The sequence below is a fragment of the Coturnix japonica genome, chromosome 6, assembly GCF_054131305.1.
Source record: "Coturnix japonica strain WE chromosome 6, WE-NBRP24, whole genome shotgun sequence".
NCBI lineage: Eukaryota > Metazoa > Chordata > Aves > Galliformes > Phasianidae > Coturnix > Coturnix japonica.
In genome coordinates, this window is record NC_140668.1 from 22245963 (window position 1) to 22262320 (window position 16358).

Genomic DNA, 16358 nt, shown 5'->3' on the forward strand with positions numbered 1-16358 from the left:
TGTCTGTTTTGCTTGATGGGCACTACAGATTTCACAGATTTCTGCTTTAAAAACACTTCTCAGTGGTGGTGGAGCAAGTAGAACTACATAAAATCATATCCACAGAGCACTGTTCTTTGGTCAGGTGAATTGGGAGTACCCATACTGAGGAGCATTTTATCGTGAGTGATTTGAGCCTGAGTTCACACTGAAATTTTGTTTACCTGTTGGCATAGTGCAGAAAGACTCCTTCAGAGTCCACACCAGAGTCTCCTGATCCTTACTGCACCCTCAGTTTGCACCAACAAGAGCTCAGGTAAGGGACTTGCAAAGGTCTCCATGAAAATGAGGTAGGTTTTTCTTCAGAGAATTACACTCTTGCATTTTACCATTTTTCCTTCCATTAATAGGTCATTGTGTCCAGAGACAGCAAAGGTCCAACAGCAGCTCCATCACCGAGTTCTCCCTCCTGATACTTGCAGACATGCAAGATCTGCAGCTCCTACACTTCCAGCTCTTCCTGAGTATCTGCCAGGCTTCCCTCCTGGGCTACAGCCTCTTCTTCACAGCCATAGATTGCAGCCACCGCCTGCACACCCCCATGGACCTTTCCTCGACCTGGGCTGCATCTCCTCCACTTTCTGCAAAGCCATGGCCAGTGCTCTTGGGACACCAGGAACATTTCTTATGTTTCTGATGCAGGATGTGTTGCCCAGGTCATTTACAGTTTCTTCTTGGTTACTGTCATGTCATATGAACACTGTGGCCACCTGCAAGCCTCCACACTGTGGGACTTTCCTGGGCAGCAGAGCTTGTGGCAATAAGCACAAACTCCTGCCTTACGGGAGTTTGGGCTATTATGACTGATGTTTGTGTAGCATTTGGGTGCTCTCTTTTTATTCTTTTCTCCTCTGTGCAGATCTTCAGGGATGTGCCAGAGATGCCCTCTGAGTATGGAGGGCACAAAGCCTCCCTCACCAGGCCATGGTCTCCCTCATCATCAGCACTGCTGTGTTTGCCTACCTTAAGCCCCCCACCATCTCCATTCCATCTCTGTACCTGCTGTTGGTAGTTCTGTACTTGGTGGTGCCTCCAGCAATAAAACCCGTCATCAACAGCATGAGGAACCAGAAGCTCGAATGTGCTCTTCAGAATGTGTTTTTATAGATGTTTCTTAATAGAGATAAATTTATCCTCTCTCCACAAATGATTTTGTGCTTATCCCCTGGCAGACCTCATCCTTAATTCATCATCTTTACTACAATCTTTACTGTCTATCTTTATTGCCACTAGCATTTACTATGTTATTAGAGAAATCTTTGCATTCCTCCTGCTTCTATGGAGGAATGAAACAGCTCTGCTAACTCCTGATACTATGACAAACTTCAGGACAGTGCTCTTAGTATCTGTTTTATTAAATTAAATCTCCACAATGTGCTGACTGAAGATTTGGTTCTCTTTTCAGAGCTGGTGCCAAGTACAAGACTGAGCTTTTGTTCCACAGAAAGGTTGCTGCTCCACATATTTGGAAGAGAAAAAGGTCATCACAGTACTGTGTGCTGTGAGACACTGAAGGTAGGATTTAGAAGTAACCCGTTGTTGTCTGATAATGTCAGAGATGGTGAATGGCCACTGAGGTACGTCCTCATGGCAGTACCACATGTGGCAGAACAGAGGACATCCTCCAGAGAGGGACTATGAAGTTGTCTGGATCTTTGAGGAGTTATCCACGGGCATCATCTGCCAAGGGTGGGCAGTGACTGGGGGCCCACAAAGTGGAAGATCAGTCCAGGTGGTTTCACTCAAAGGATAGTGCTATATTAAGATATCTACAGGGAAAGAAGAACACTTATTTCTCTGGGATTCAGTGGAACGGAGAGAGATTATCATCATAGTCGCATAGTCTCGTGCGGGTTGGAAGGGACCTTAGAGATCATCGAGTCCAACCCCCACGATTTGAGGCTCTTATGTAGCAGAGTGGCACTTCTACCACTTGCACCACATAGGGATTCGAACCTGGGCCCTGGTGTTGCAAAGCGGCACTTCTACCACTGCACCACCGGGGCACACAGATTACTGACATTTACAGGGAAAGAGACCTCTGGCTGCAACTAAAAAGATACCTGGAAACTTGCAGTTGCTGTTACTGCGTTCCAACTTTTTCTGCACTCTCACCATCTCCACCACAGGCTTAACTGTGCTGTCCTACACCAGCCCCAGTTTCCTTTCAAGCTGTAGACACACATCTTGCTTATCCACCTTGCTCTCACCTTCACCAATACCTTCACCTTCACGATACCATTACCAATGTCTTTTCAACCTCACCGTTTGTTCCTTGAATCCTGATTCCACAGGCTGATCACAGACTCCTTCTGGGTGACCACTGATAGCACAACACTGCCCTTTGAGTGACATTTCTTTCTTCCCATGCCCAGCCTTAAAGCCATGAGTCCTGGACTGACCTGCCAGCTACTGCTGGAAAAACTGTTCTCACAGTCCCTTTCCCAGCCGTGTTCATACTGCTGCTCTATGAGATCCTGAGACAGAGCCGACTTTGTCACAGCATTCCCACCCATTTCCTCCTTGTGGCCTCTGAGCAGATGTGTTGCCTCACATTCCTTTTTCAACACTCAGTGAGTACTCTGGAATTTCAAGATCATTACCCAGCCCCAAGAAAACAAACAGCATAGTGGATGGCTAGGAGAGACCATGATATTGAGGAGATCAGAGTATGGAAATCACAGAATAATAGAATGGCTTGGATTACAAGGGACTCAAAGGCCACCCCCTGTGCTGTGGGCAGGGTTGCCAACCACTAGTTCGGACTGCCCAGGAGCCCATCAAGCCTGGCCTCGAATGCCTCTTGTGATGGGGCATCCACAACTTCTCTGGACAGCCTGTTCCAGTGTGTCACCACCCTCCAAGTGAAGAATTTCTTCCTAACATCTAACCTAAACCTATCCTCTCTCAGTTTAAATCCATTCCCCCTTATCCTATCACTATCTACTTGCATAAAAATTTGGTCCCTATCTGGCCTGTAAACTGCTTTCAAGGAGTGGAAGATCACAATGATATCTCTGCAGAGCCTTCTCCAAGCTAAACAATCCAACAATCTTTCATTGTAGGATAGGTGCTCTAACCATCTGATCATCTTCGTGGCCCTCCCCTGCACCCACTCCAACAGCTCCACATCCTTCATGTACTGGGGAACCCAGGCTTTGACACAGGATGTGGCCTCACAAGGGCAAAGTAGAGGGGGACTATCACCTCCCTCTCCCTGCTGGCCACCCCTCTTCCAATGGAATCCAGGATACTACTGGCTTTCCAGGTTGCAAGAACACACTGCTGGTTCATATCTAGCTTTTCATCCACCAAGATCCCCAAGTCTTTCTTGGCAGGGCTGCCTTCAAGGAGTTCATCTCCCAGTTTGTAATACCTAGGATTGTCCCAACCCAAGTGTAACACCTTGCACTTGGCCTTGTTAAAATTTTATCAGGTTTATGGGCCCACTTTTTGAGCCTGTCCTGATCCCTCTGGATGGCTTCCTTTACCTCCCTTCTGATCTATCAGCTGCACCACTCAGTTTGGTGTCACCAGCAAACCTGCTGAGGGTACGCTATGTCACTGATAAAGATGTTGGAGAATAGAACAATAGACCCCTGGGGGATGCCACTCATGATTGGCCTCCACAAGGACATGGAGATATAGACCACCACCCTCTGGCTATGACCACCTAACCAATTATTTATCCTCTGAGCAGTCCACCCTTCAAATCCATGTCTCACCAATTTAGATATCGGGATATGATTCAGGACCATGTCAAAAGCCTTGCACAAGTCCAGGAAAATGTCATCAGTTGCCCTTCCTTGTTCCGCTGTCACCACATCATAAAAGGCCACCAGATTGGTGAGGCACAGTCTGCACTTGGTAAATAAAGGATTAAAGGGCTTTGGAGGTGAAATGCTCAGGTCAGGCATTTCAGGATTAGAGGTGGTCTTTCAACGTTAGGAGAAGGCATATTTTTAGGGGTGGGTTTCATGAGCTGTCTTGGGTATCTGGTTAAGGTCACAAACTTGCTTTGTGGGTTGGTTTTGTTGAGGGCTGGGCCATAGGCTAGAGCTGAGGCTAGCATTTCAGTTGTCAGGATGAGGGTGAGCAATAGCTCTGTCACTCTTGCAGTAAATAAGTTTTTCTTCGTTTTGTATGGAACTTATTGTGTTGCAGTTTGTGTCCATTGCCCCTTGTTCTGCTGCTGTACACCACTAAAAAGAGCCTGGTCACATCTATTTCAGTTCCACAGTTCAGATACTTATAAACAGTGATGAGATCCCCTCTCAGCCTTCTCCTCTCCAAGCTGAACAGTACCAGGTCTCCCAACCTTTCCTCATATGGGAGATGTTCCAGACTCATTCCTCTCTGTAAACCTTTGCTGGACTTTCTCCAGCAGACCCATGTCTTTTCTGAACAGAGAAGCCTGAAATTGTAGTAAACCAGATGTAGCCTCACCAGGGCAGAGTAGAGGGGAAGGATCACCTCCCTCAAGCCTGCTGGCTATGATGCCTTGACTGACTCTGTTGAATTCCTTCTCTAAGCAGGGGAGATCCCTCACTGATGCTGGCTGGGTGTCTTGTCTAAAAACGGGACAAGGAAAGGCCAACTCAATAAATTTCAGTTACGGGCAAAATGACATTCCTGGAAAGAAGTGTGTGTGCCCAGCTGAGGGAGAGCACACCAGGGATTGCCTCAGTCTATTTCACAGCAGTTGCCCTGGAGCCCTAGGAGACATGGCCTGCAGCTGGCTCAGACAAAGGAGAGAAAGCAGAGGGAAAATGACATGCTGAGCAGACTGTGTGTTTACTGGAGGAGCAGCGCTCTCAGACCTTCATGCAGTAAGCTTCTGGCTGCATGGCAATGTGCAATAATAACCTGGAGGGATCTCCTGAATGTGAAACTTCTCATACCATATCAGACTGGATGCACTCTGTTTATTGCAGGGGACTGACTGCTGTTGAGGGCTTCCTTGCCCTCAGTGCAAGAGGACAGGGCATGTGACCTATCTTTCCCAGGGAATATTTGTACAAGTTTATTAGGCAGAAATAGGAAGAGGTTCATATAAACACAGTTAAGGAGTTGACTAAAAAATTCATTAGACTTTTGAGAGTTAGGCAAGTTTCTAACTCCCTGAATTACATATAGCAACCAGGTATTTGGGAGGTAGCAGAATGAACAAAGAGTAAATCTGTGAGGAATTCTAGAGAGCAGTGGGAAGGGCACTCGTCCAGATCATTGGCTGAAAAGATATGCTTAGTCATGTTCACTGATGGAGATCAAATATACAGGAGGGTAGAGCACAGGTGGAGGCTGGGAAGGGATTGCAGGGTACCGGTGTCAGTGTCTCTGTACTTTTTTGTCCTCCAAACCTAGTTCTGAAAAATGCTATAATTTGAAAGAGAAAACAATACACACACAAAATAAGAAAGAAATTAGATCCCAAAGTATTTAAGAAGCTGATAAGGGTATTGAAATGTTTTCTTTGACTTAGATCACTGTCATCATTTCTTTGTTCCTGCTTTTAAAAAACATCAATTTCTGTCTTGAATAAAGTTTGGTACCCCTAAAAGTTTCCCTGGCCAGAACTGTCCTCAGCCTTGCAAAGGGTGAGTCACAGTGAAGTGCTGACCTCTCTTCACTGACCTAGATCTTGTTTTAGATGGTGACGTGCAGCACAGAAAGCTTAATGCCTTGTAAACATCCCTTTGCATCAGCAATAGGCCCTCAGGACATAGGATCATGAGGTAACCCAGGAACTTGGCAGGTCTGCAGTCCAATCTGTCATAAATAAGGCCAGACCACATTCTTCAAGTCTTGATCCTGCTGATTTTGAAGACCTCCAAGGGTGAAAACTGCAGAGCATTGATGGGTGACCCATCCCAATTCTTAGCTCATGTTATTTCTTCATAAGAACTAACAAGATAAATATTTTACTAATAGTTCTTTTCGGGAGAGTTTTTACTTCATCAGGGGTCTCTGATAGTCTTTGCATGCTCAGCAGATAGGTGAAGTAATTTATAGTCAAAGAGATTAGGTAGATGGAGTAATTTGTGGGTACAAAGACTGAAGCTCTTGTCTGTCCAGCCATATGGAATACCTCTGAGCCTTGAGTTAAAGACAAATTAGACATCCCACACTTAAACAGTGTGACAAGGATATCAATAGGCTCATAATGTTGAAAGACTACTTATTTTTATTGCTGGACAGACAAGACCTGCATGATAGAAAACTTACAGAGGAGAAATTAAACAATTATCAATATACATGTTTAGATAGCAACGATTTGTGTTTAGCAGGTATCCATATGTTAGGTTAAATGTCGGGAAGATTTGTGAATCTGAAGTACTCAGCCAAAGTGCTGAAGTACTCAGCCAAATGAGGGGACAAAGTGATAAGCGGGCATCAAAGGGCATAAAAGATGTAATGCTGTTTCCTGTGTGTGCTCCTGCTTGTGGGATGCCCACAATTGCAATTGAGAATAAAATCTGCTTTTATTAGAGATACCATCCTGATAAATTATTTGGATATTTCCAACACTTCTGTGTAGGCTGCATCATTCTCTTTTATCTCCCAGCATGCATCATGGTGAAAGGCCTGACTCTGTACTCTCCATCACCTCTTCATAGGTTCTGGCAGGCTGCAATTAGATCCCTTTCAGCTTTCCCTTCTCCAGGCTGGACAAGTCCATCTCCCTCTGCCTCTTCTCAGGAGAGATGAAGAGCTCCAGCCCTGACTATCTTGAGTGATCCTCCTCACACCCACTCTGTCTTGCTGACATCATTCCTGTGCTGGGCATATGAAATCTGGAGGGAGCATTCTAGAAAATGCCTTCCTTTCATCTTCTGGCTATGGTCTTCACTCATGGTTTGAGACAAGGATGTGGAGATCTCCATAATTACTATCACAAGTAAGACAGACACAGTCTGGGGAAGATTCATGTAATTACTGCCGATTAATAACCATGCAGAGCAATGGGGCACACTGCTGGCCTCGCTGGCAGCCTCCTTCCTAGCTTACTGCCCACCAAGACCTTCTCCACAGGGCAGCTCCCAGCTTGGCAGCCCCAGCCTATGCCAAGGTCAGAGATAGAGCCTTGCTGGAGAAAACATTCGCATTTGTCCTCATGGCCTTTCATGAAATGCCTGTCGGTGCATTCTGTCATCTTCCTTAAACCCTCTTCCCAAGCAGTGAGCCCTGGAATCCTTTTCAGTAAAGACTCAGGCAACAAAAACATCTAGTGCTTCAGCTCCATCTGTACCTGCTGTCATTAAACCAGACTCTCCATTCAGCGTCAGCACAGCGTGTCTTTAATTCAGCCCTGGTCTCCACTGCAGCAACCGAAGCTGTTCTTTTTGCTCTTGATTTTCTTGCAAAGACCAGCTGCAGGTAAGATTTGCCTTTGCTAACACCATGCATCCACCACAAAGGCAACTGAAATAAATTTAATTTTTGGAGCCTGTCCTTGCTGACACCTCCTGGCAACTGTTTTGTGAGTCTGTCAGAGCCCTGCCCCTGCAATAGCCCTACTGCTGCCCACATTGCACCACAGCCATGCACATGGCAGCACGTATTCAGTGGCAGGAAATATTCTCCTGTGACAAGACTGATGTGACATCCATAGTGTTGATACCCCATTATCTTTACTGATAATCTGGAAAGGGGGATTGAGTGCTCCCTCCCTAAGTTTACAGATGAAACCAAGTTGGGAGGAAGTGTTGATCTGCTTGAAGGTAGAAAGGCCCTACAGAGAGATCTGGACAGGCTAGATCAGTGGACTGAGACTCGCTGTATGACCTTTATCAAGATCAAGTATTGGGTTCTGCACTGCAGTCACAACAATTCCATGCATCGCTACAGGCCTGGAGCAGAGGAATGCTGCAGGGAGGAAAAGGATCTAGAAATGTTAATTGACAGCTGACTGAACATGAGCCAGCACTGTGCCCAGGTGGCCAAGAAGGCCAGTGGCATCCTGGCTTGTATCAGATAACAGCGTAGACAGCAGGACCAAGGAGATGATGGTCCTCCTGTACTCAGCACCAGCACAGCCACACCATGAGTGTGGCAGTTGAATTTTGGGCCCCTCACTACAAGAAAGACATTGAGGCCCTGGATCCTGTCCAGAAAACAGCAACAAAGCTGTAAAGTGTCTGGAACACGAATTTTGCAGGGAATGGATGAGGGAACTGGGGTAGGCGCGGGGGGATGGCGAAGATGCCTTTCCGGCCGCGCTCCGATGTCTTTTGACCCCGCGGAGCCGCCGTGGTCGGTGGCAGTGCGCATGCCCGAGGCCTTCTGGCCTCTGTCCGATACTTTTTGGTCCTGCGGAGTCGCCGTCGTCGGTTGCGGTGCGCGTGCGCGGAGTCGTCATGGAGTCGGAGGGTCCGTCCGAGCCGGGCTTCGTGGGGATCCGCTTCTGCCAGGAGTGGTGAGGGAGGCGGCGCGGTGGGAGCGGGGCCGGGACCCATCCCGAGCCCTGCCACGGCCCGGCCCGGCGCTGATTTTGCGTCTCTTTAGCAACAACATGCTGTACCCCAAGGAGGACAAGGAGAGCCGTGTGCTGCTTTACGCGGTGAGCCCCCGCGGCTCGGGCACTTCCCACGGGCACAGCGCGTTCCCGAGCCGCGTTCCTCAGAGCTGGGCCCGGGCTGTGACCCTTCCCGCTCCCATCTCTGCCCACAGTGCCGCAACTGCGATTACCAGCAGGAGGCCGACAGCAGCTGCATCTACGTCAACAAGATCACGCACGAAGTGGAGTGAGTGCGGCCCCCCGTGGGACCCCCCGACAGCCCTTCCTCGGGATTCCTACCCCCAAAGCCGCCCACCTCCACCCGTGCCGCCCCTCCTCCATCCAGCGGGCCCTCCCCCCAGATAAGACAGCCCCTAATGTCTTCCCCTACCCCGATTCTCCCACCTCGGCATATTGGCCGTCCCTCTTCTGGCAGTGGAAGCTGGTGAATGAGGCGGTGGAGGGGGAAGCTGCGATTTCAAAAAGACTGGTGCTAGTTGTTAGGAGGTAATTAGTGAGGAAAGTGCTTGGCAGGTGGCTCAGTAATGAGAGGTAATAAGGCAGGCTGGCTGGAGGGAAGTTAACAAAGTGGATCGATTCATAGGTAATAAGAATGACAACAGAATGGTTGGGTTAATAACAGTGAGGTGTAAATGAGGAGTGATTAATAGGCAATGAGGGAAGCTGACTGGAGGGCAACTAATGGGGACAATTAATAGGAGGTATATATTCATAGGCAGTTAATAAGAATCATAAAGGGACTGTTGGAATTGTTAATAAGATTGACTGAGGAATAAATAGAGAATAATTGATAAGGAGAAGGCAGTAGGATGGAACAAGTCAAGAGCAGTTAATAAGGATACAATTAATAAGGGAGATGACAGAGTCATTAACTAGCTTGGGGCTTGTTAGAAGGGTTGATTAACAATCTGGGTGTCTTCTCACAGTGAACTCACGCAGATCATTGCTGATGTCTCCCAGGACCCTACGCTGCCACGCACTGAGGACCACCCCTGCCAGAAGTGAGGACTTGGGGAGCCCTGTGTGGACCAGAACCCCCTGCAGGGATGTGAGGGGCTCCTTTGGGGCCAAGGGGTGTCCCCAGCCCTGCTGCTTTCCCTCTGGGCTCCAACCCTACCAGTGTCGAGGGCATGGTATCCCTGCCATGTTCCTGCTGCAGGGCTCTGCTATATCCTGTACATCACCTGTACCCCTGACAGCTCCATTACTTCCCTGTGGGATTATTTAACATCCCCTTTTGTGGTTCCTGTGCTCTATACGTGCTCCAAGTCCTTGCTGTGTCACTGCTTTTCTTTCTCTCCCCCAGGTGTGGGCACAAGGAGGCTGTTTTTTTCCAGTCGCACAGTGCAAGAGCTGAGGTGAGGCACCACCCCAAAATCCCACAGCCTGATCTCTGCTGCTGCCACCCCTTCATGTCCCCCTCCTGTGACTATCACCTCCTTCTACTCTGCAGGATGCCATGAGGCTCTACTATGTCTGCACAGCCCCTCATTGTGGCCACCGCTGGACTGAGTGATAGCTATGTCTCCGAGTCTGGCTGTTAGCACCAAACTGCTGTTGACTCCTGTACAACCTCTTCCACCTGCCAAATTCCTTCTCTGTATCTGCCAGGATGGCATTTTCACACAAAAAATGGTTGACTTTTGGCAGTGGGTCATGTTGATGGATCTGTGGGATAGCATTGGATGGGAGGCAGCTCTGTGGGGCACTGGGCAGTGGGGAGGCTTTGGGATGTGAATGTCTTTCATGTGGCTGGGTCCCTGCAGAAATATTGCACCCATCACTTCCAGTTATGGAGTCTCGGATCCCCTGTGGTGTCCCCACGTGGCATCCCTTGTACCCCCAGTGTCCCAGTGGACCCTGAATTGCAGCCCTAGGATCTCCGAATGGCATCCCAGAGGAGCTTCAGGTGCCCTCAACCAAGCTCTTGTCACCTCACTGGGCCCCAGATTCAGTTCCCAGATGTGTCCTGAGCTTCATGTTTCCCACTGTGGGTCCCATGCTGCAGTCCTGGTGCCTTAAATGGCCCCACAGGTGCCATAACTGTCTTCTGAGTACTCCAACCCCTAGTGTACCACATTATACAGTCGGCATTCCTAGACTGCCTCTTTGGGTGCCAAATCTCCTTTGCTCTATCTCAAATTACAGCATCAAAACATAAATTTCCCCAAGAGGTATCAAATCTCCTTCACTGAATAGCCCATTTGGATCCCAAATTGGCCCCTGGGTACTGCAGATATCTCCAGAGGGCCTCACGTTGCAGCCTGGTGCAGCTGCAGCTGGTGAATGGTGCCAGCACAGGCCCCAGGCCTGTGCACTGGCATCTGGAAGCCTGTGGATGGTATAAGTCTTGGTCCCAGTAATGCTGTTTTGGGCCAAACCCAACAAGCCCAAAGCCAGTGGCTTTGAAACAGACTTTAAAGAATCTTTAGAATTGGCAGAGATGGCAATTGCAATGGTGGGCTTCCTGCAATCAGGAGAGCATACAGAAAACAATGTTACATCGTTTATGCCCTATTGCTCTACGCTTATCTCTTTCTCCCCTGATTCCCCATTGACTAAGTACTTAAGGCTCACAATCTTCCCAATACTCAACTAAACATATGGATACTGGATAAACATAAATTTTTGCTAGCTAAGCATGTATTAGTTAACTTCTCACATTTGCTCATTCAACACTCAGTCATTGTTTCTGGACATCTGCTTGTCCCTGCATAAAGACAAGTTTGGAAGGAGGATAGGGAGGAGTATCTTGATGCCTGCCTGTTGCATCCCAACCTGCCCAAAGAGCAAAGTAATCCAGCCTTGTGCTGAGGCCCTGGCTTCTTTGATGTCTGTTAAGTCTGTTTTACTTTTGCTGAGCGTCTCTTATCCAAACAGAATAACCCTACATTATGCTTTCTAGTCCATAATACTATACCTATACCATTTGGAACATTTAAAAACTATTGCAGTTTTGCAAGCAAGAATCAATCATATACTTCAACAACTAAATTTCTAAAATATGCTAGTAAAATATATGGTATTTCTACTTTTTCACGTCAGCTATTTCTAAGGACAAGTTACAAAATACAAATACATTGTGCTTTACTTCAGATCAATTCCCCCTTTTCAATATCTAATGCAGAAACAACATTCCATTCCTACAATACCAGACAGTGAACAGGGAGCACCACACTGCAATTATGTGGTTCTTTGAGGATGTGATATATACAAAGGTGTTACTCTGAGATACAACAAGGAGCAACCACCTGACACCACTACAGCAGCGCTGGGAAGTAGCATCTGAGGGGTTCCTCCTGCAAGAGCACTGGCATGCAATTGGTGGTGACGGGGTCTCATTCTGAGTGTGACTTTTGCTTCCAGAGGATGTGCTGCAGTTCCAGTGTTTGTGTAGGTAGCACAAGGATGAGCTGATCCTGTCCCCATTCAGGTAAGCACATTGACCTCCACCTTGCAGCTTGAACCTGTGCTCAAGAGGGAGGAGAATGGGAAAGGTGCCCTGATGCGCTGAGAAAAGCTGGGAGTGCCTCTAATGGGGAAGGGCAGAATGACTTGGTGCAGCACCCAGCCTGAGCCCAGCAGCCCATAGAAAACCACAGCTGCAGGCCCAGGAGACGATCCCAGTTATAAACACAGCCTGTGGGAAATCTTGTCCAGGACAGATGGACAGACAGGCTGACCAGTTGGTGAAGGCTGTGCCATTGCTCCATGACCACTGGGCACCCTTCCTTGTGTGGCCCAACCCAAGTTTAGGATCATGCTAGATATGATGTTATCTGAAAAAAGGTGCGTGTGTGGAATGCTAGCTACCCATTGCTTTCATCCCCAGAACAGAGCTCCAGATGGCAGAATAACTAAGGCACAGCAAAGGCTTACCACCCTTGCTGATGAATTGACAGAAACTTCAGGAAGATACTTCTATCAATGGATGGTTGGAATTCTGGTTTGGTAAATGGAAAGGGCTGGCTGTAACCATACTTGCTTCTTTGATTATAGTAGCAAGAACCTTGATGGCCATCAGTTTCATAGTTTCATAGTTTCGTGCGGGTTGGAAGGGACCTTATAGATCATCGAGTCCAGCCCCCGGAATTCGAGCCTCTGTGTAGCAGAGCGGCACTTCTACCACTTGCGCCACAGGGGGGACTCAAACTCCGGGCCCCAGTGTTGCAAGGCGGCGTCTTTAACCACTGCGCCACCGGGGCACACATAGTTGCTGTGCTATCCCCTGTGTGAGGGAACTGGTACAGTGACTGATCAAGACAGCACTGCTGAAGTAAATGCCAACTGAGCCACTACCGTATTCGGGTATAATGATGATATTACAGGAAATGGGGAATTCAGAAAGTCAAGAAGGGGAATATGTCTATAAAATCATACTTAGAAAAGAATTGCAGAAATCAACAATGTATAAAAAGGGGGGGAAGTGTAGGAGTGGGGTGCTGTTTCTGCATTAGAACTAACAAGAGAAATATTTTACTAATAGTTATTTTCAGAAGAGCCTTTTCACTTCATCAGGGGTCTCTGATAGTCTTTGCATGCTCAGCAGATAGGTGCGGAACCACGGGAGGAAGAGATCAGCATTGGGTAACGGCATCAAAGACGTAACGCTGTTCTCTGCACGCACTCCGGCTGGCGGGCCCCACGCCCTCCAATCCCCTCCTCCGTCCGCACTCTGTTTCCGCTCCAGGCCGGATGTGGTGTCATCATCACGCGCCGGGGCGGCACCGGGGCCCATCTTGCTTAATATCTTTATTGATGACCTGGATCAGGGCATTGAGTGCACCCGCAGTAAGTTTGCAGATGACACCAAGCTGGGAGGTGGTGTGGGCCTGCCTGAGGGTAGGGAGGCACTTCAGAGGGATCTGGATTAGCTGGATCGCTGGGCTGAGGTGAATAGGGTGAGGTTCAACAAGGCCAAGTGCCGGGTCCTGCATTTTGGTCACAGTAACCCCATGTAGCGCTATAGGCTTGGGGCAAAGTGCCTGGATGACTGAGAAGATGAAAGGGACCTGGGGGTGTTTTTTGATGCTCGGTTGAACACGATCCAACAGTGTGCCCAGGTGGCCAAGGAGGCCAACGGCATCCTGGCCTATGTTCGAAATAGCGTGGCCAGCAAGAGCAAGGAGGTGATCATCCCCCGTACTCAGCATTGGTGAGGCTGCACCTCGAGTGCTGTGTTCAGTTTTGGGCCCCTCACTACAAGAAAGACATTGAGACCCTGGAATGTGCCCAGAGAAGGGCAACAAAGCTGGTGAGAGGTCTGGAGCACAAGTCTTATGAGGAGCAGCTGAGGAAGATGGAATTGTCCAGTCTGGAGAAAAGGAGGCTCAGGGGAGACCTCACTGTATTCTACAACTTCCTGAAGGGAGGTTGTGATGAGGTTGGGTTTTGCCTTCTCCCAGGTGTCTCACTCCAATTTATAGGAGGGAGGCAAGGTTCATTGATATATGTATACCCAGCGTGTGATTAAGAAACAACGGTTCAAATGTTGGTCTGACTAGTTTATTATAAGTCCTAGCCGTTTAGGGAGATGGGGAAGGGAAGATGGGCGATGGGAAATATAAGCAAGGAGTATCTGTAGAGAGCAAAAGAGATAGCCACCACCGTGGGTCCAGCCAAGGTATGTAGTAGGTCCGTTGATCTCAGGAACTCGTCTGATCACTGTGGGGGATGGGAGGAGACCATGAAGCTCCACAGCAAGCTGGTCGAGAGGTTCTTCTGAAGAGGTTTTCCCCTCAGAGAATTCTGTGTCAAAAGTGTCTTTGGGAGTTTGTCTCCAAAGTCTCTAGTTTAATGGGGGCCTTTTATCCCCCATTTCTCTGTTCTTTTTTCTTCTTTTCGCTCCTGGCCCAACAGATAAACGAGCAGGAAGTGGTGCCTTCTTTGATATCCACAATTATTATCACCTTTTGCAGTGGTCAGCTCCTTCAAACAGCACCCCTGAAAAAGCCTGCTTGTCTTGCTTCTGCTTATCTTTACAATCAAAAGCAGAGAAACCCTCCAGGAGAGATTGTGAGGATCTCCCTGGACTCCAGAACAGGTCAAAAGCAGACTGAAGATGCAGGGAGCAAGGAAATGTGTCAGGAGAAAAGGCAGAACCCAAGTGCTGAGAATGAAAAAATCCTTGAAAGGAATTCCAGCCTTGTAAGCCACCACTGTGTATACTCGGTGAAGAGACTGTACAAGTGTTCAGATTGTACAAAAAGCTTCAAATGGAAATCCCATCTCACCTGCCATCAGCGCATTCACTCAGAGGAGAGACCCTTTAAGTCCCCTGATTGTCCAAAGAGCTTCAAAACCAATTCCCACCTCATGGGCCACCAGCGCATACACAAAGGAGAGAGACCCATTAAGTACTGAGTGTGGGAAGGGCTTCAAATATAGTTCTGTACTGCAGCACCATCAGCGCTTTCAGTACATGACAGCAGTTTACAGAGTGGTTCAGCCTGGTTCCATGACTGATGCAGCAGGAGGACCCACGAACCCACACGCCAGAAAAGGGAAAATGGGGAAAGGAAAAAGGGCAAAGGGGAAAAGGGGAAGAAGAAAAAGGGGTAAAGGGAAAAGGGTAGGGAGACAGGCCTAACATCAAAACAGTGGCAACAGTCTGAGAAGGAAAGCAAAGTTACTAAAAAAATATATCAGAATGCGAGGTAACACAATATAATACAATGTAATTGGAATTGAAGTTAATAAATAAAAATGAGAGAGTGTTTAAAAGCTGAAGGTCTTACTCTAATTCTGAAGGCCAGCACACATGCTGCCAGGATGAGCAGAAAGGGAAAAACAATATAAACTGTATAAAACAGTATAAACAGTATAAAACTGAATACAGGCTGCAGTTGGAAGCCAGTCAGCAGATAGTTCACTGGATTTTCTAGGTAGATCTCATAAGCCCATATATGATCCTGAGCAGACCTTATAATTAGTTCTAGTTAATCATGAGTCCCTTCCCTTTGCACTCATTTGTCAGTGGCAAAAACAAAAAGGGGGAAAAATGGCCCTAGGTTTGGGAAGTGCCACTGACGACAGGATTGGATTTCAAGCAAGGAAGCAGTTTCCTAGTTCTCCAGGTTTCTTTCCAGGGTTTTCAGGTTTTGGCCCTGCGGCAGGTATCGTGGTTGCCCCCAACGCTCCAGCAGAGCACCTTCTGGCTGTTTTGGAATGGGTTTTCCCACAGATTCAGCCTCGTAGTATTGTGCAAACCCAAATGGAGACATCAGGAGAGTTGATATGCAAAGGCATGACCAGAATAGTGGATGTTAGTGGCAGGGAGCCCAACTCCATTAGTATACCGATAGCATAGGAGGACTTTGAGTGGTGCCTTCGAAATTCTACCCCTTTGCAGATGAGCTTATTAGGCTGTACAGGACAAGTGAACTTGCGGCAGGTGAAGGGTACACTGTGGCAGGTTTCCTCACGACTCACGTGGGTGGCCAGGCTGAAGGTCAGGGAGAAACTAGTAAAAGGGAGCACAGTATTCATGGGTGCAGGCAGATGGTCTCATAGGGGCACTTGCCCTTGGCAAGAAGGGGGTTGCTGGTATCATAGTATCATCATAGTCATCATAGTCTTGTGCGGGTTGGAAGGGACCTTAGAGATCATCGAGTCCAGCCCCCGGCATTCGAGCCTCTGTGTAGCAAAGCGGCACTTCTACCACTTGCGCCACAGGGGGGATTCGAACTCCGGGCCCCAGTGTTGCAAGGCGGCATCCTTAACCACTGCGCCACCGGGGCACACACCACAAATGTGGTGTTTGCACATGATTAGGGGGCAGCTGGGGACTCACTGCAGGTAC

At 48.1% G+C, this 16358-nt stretch overlaps 1 protein-coding gene and 1 long non-coding RNA gene across 2 annotated transcripts; both read left to right on the forward strand.

The window, feature by feature from the left end:
• Positions 1–8377: 8377 nt before the first annotated feature.
• Positions 8378–10206, forward strand: LOC146760482 (DNA-directed RNA polymerase II subunit RPB9). The gene is made up of 6 exons (XM_085550841.1): positions 8378–8455; positions 8545–8599; positions 8710–8783; positions 9484–9558; positions 9864–9915; positions 10011–10206. Exons 1-6 carry the CDS (start codon positions 8397–8399, stop codon positions 10071–10073), a joined length of 378 nt encoding a protein of 125 aa, XP_085406967.1. The 5' UTR covers positions 8378–8396; the 3' UTR covers positions 10074–10206.
• A 1644-nt stretch (positions 10207–11850) lies between these two features.
• LOC146760483 (uncharacterized) lies at positions 11851–12575 on the forward strand. The gene is made up of 2 exons (XR_014947425.1): positions 11851–11990; positions 12390–12575. It is a non-coding gene; the product is annotated as an uncharacterized LOC146760483 (long non-coding RNA).
• Positions 12576–16358: the final 3783 nt, after the last annotated feature.

Bases quoted from the DNA above. Each gene is read 5' to 3' on its own strand.
- LOC146760482 (XM_085550841.1), top strand. From the start codon at position 8,397: ATGGAGTCGGAGGGTCCGTCCGAGCCGGGCTTCGTGGGGATCCGCTTC. The intron at 8,456-8,544 runs GTGAGGGAGGCG...GCGTCTCTTTAG, and splicing joins ATCCGCTTCTGCCAGGAGTG to CAACAACATGCTGTACCCCA. The intron at 8,600-8,709 runs GTGAGCCCCCGC...CTCTGCCCACAG, and splicing joins GCCGTGTGCTGCTTTACGCG to TGCCGCAACTGCGATTACCA.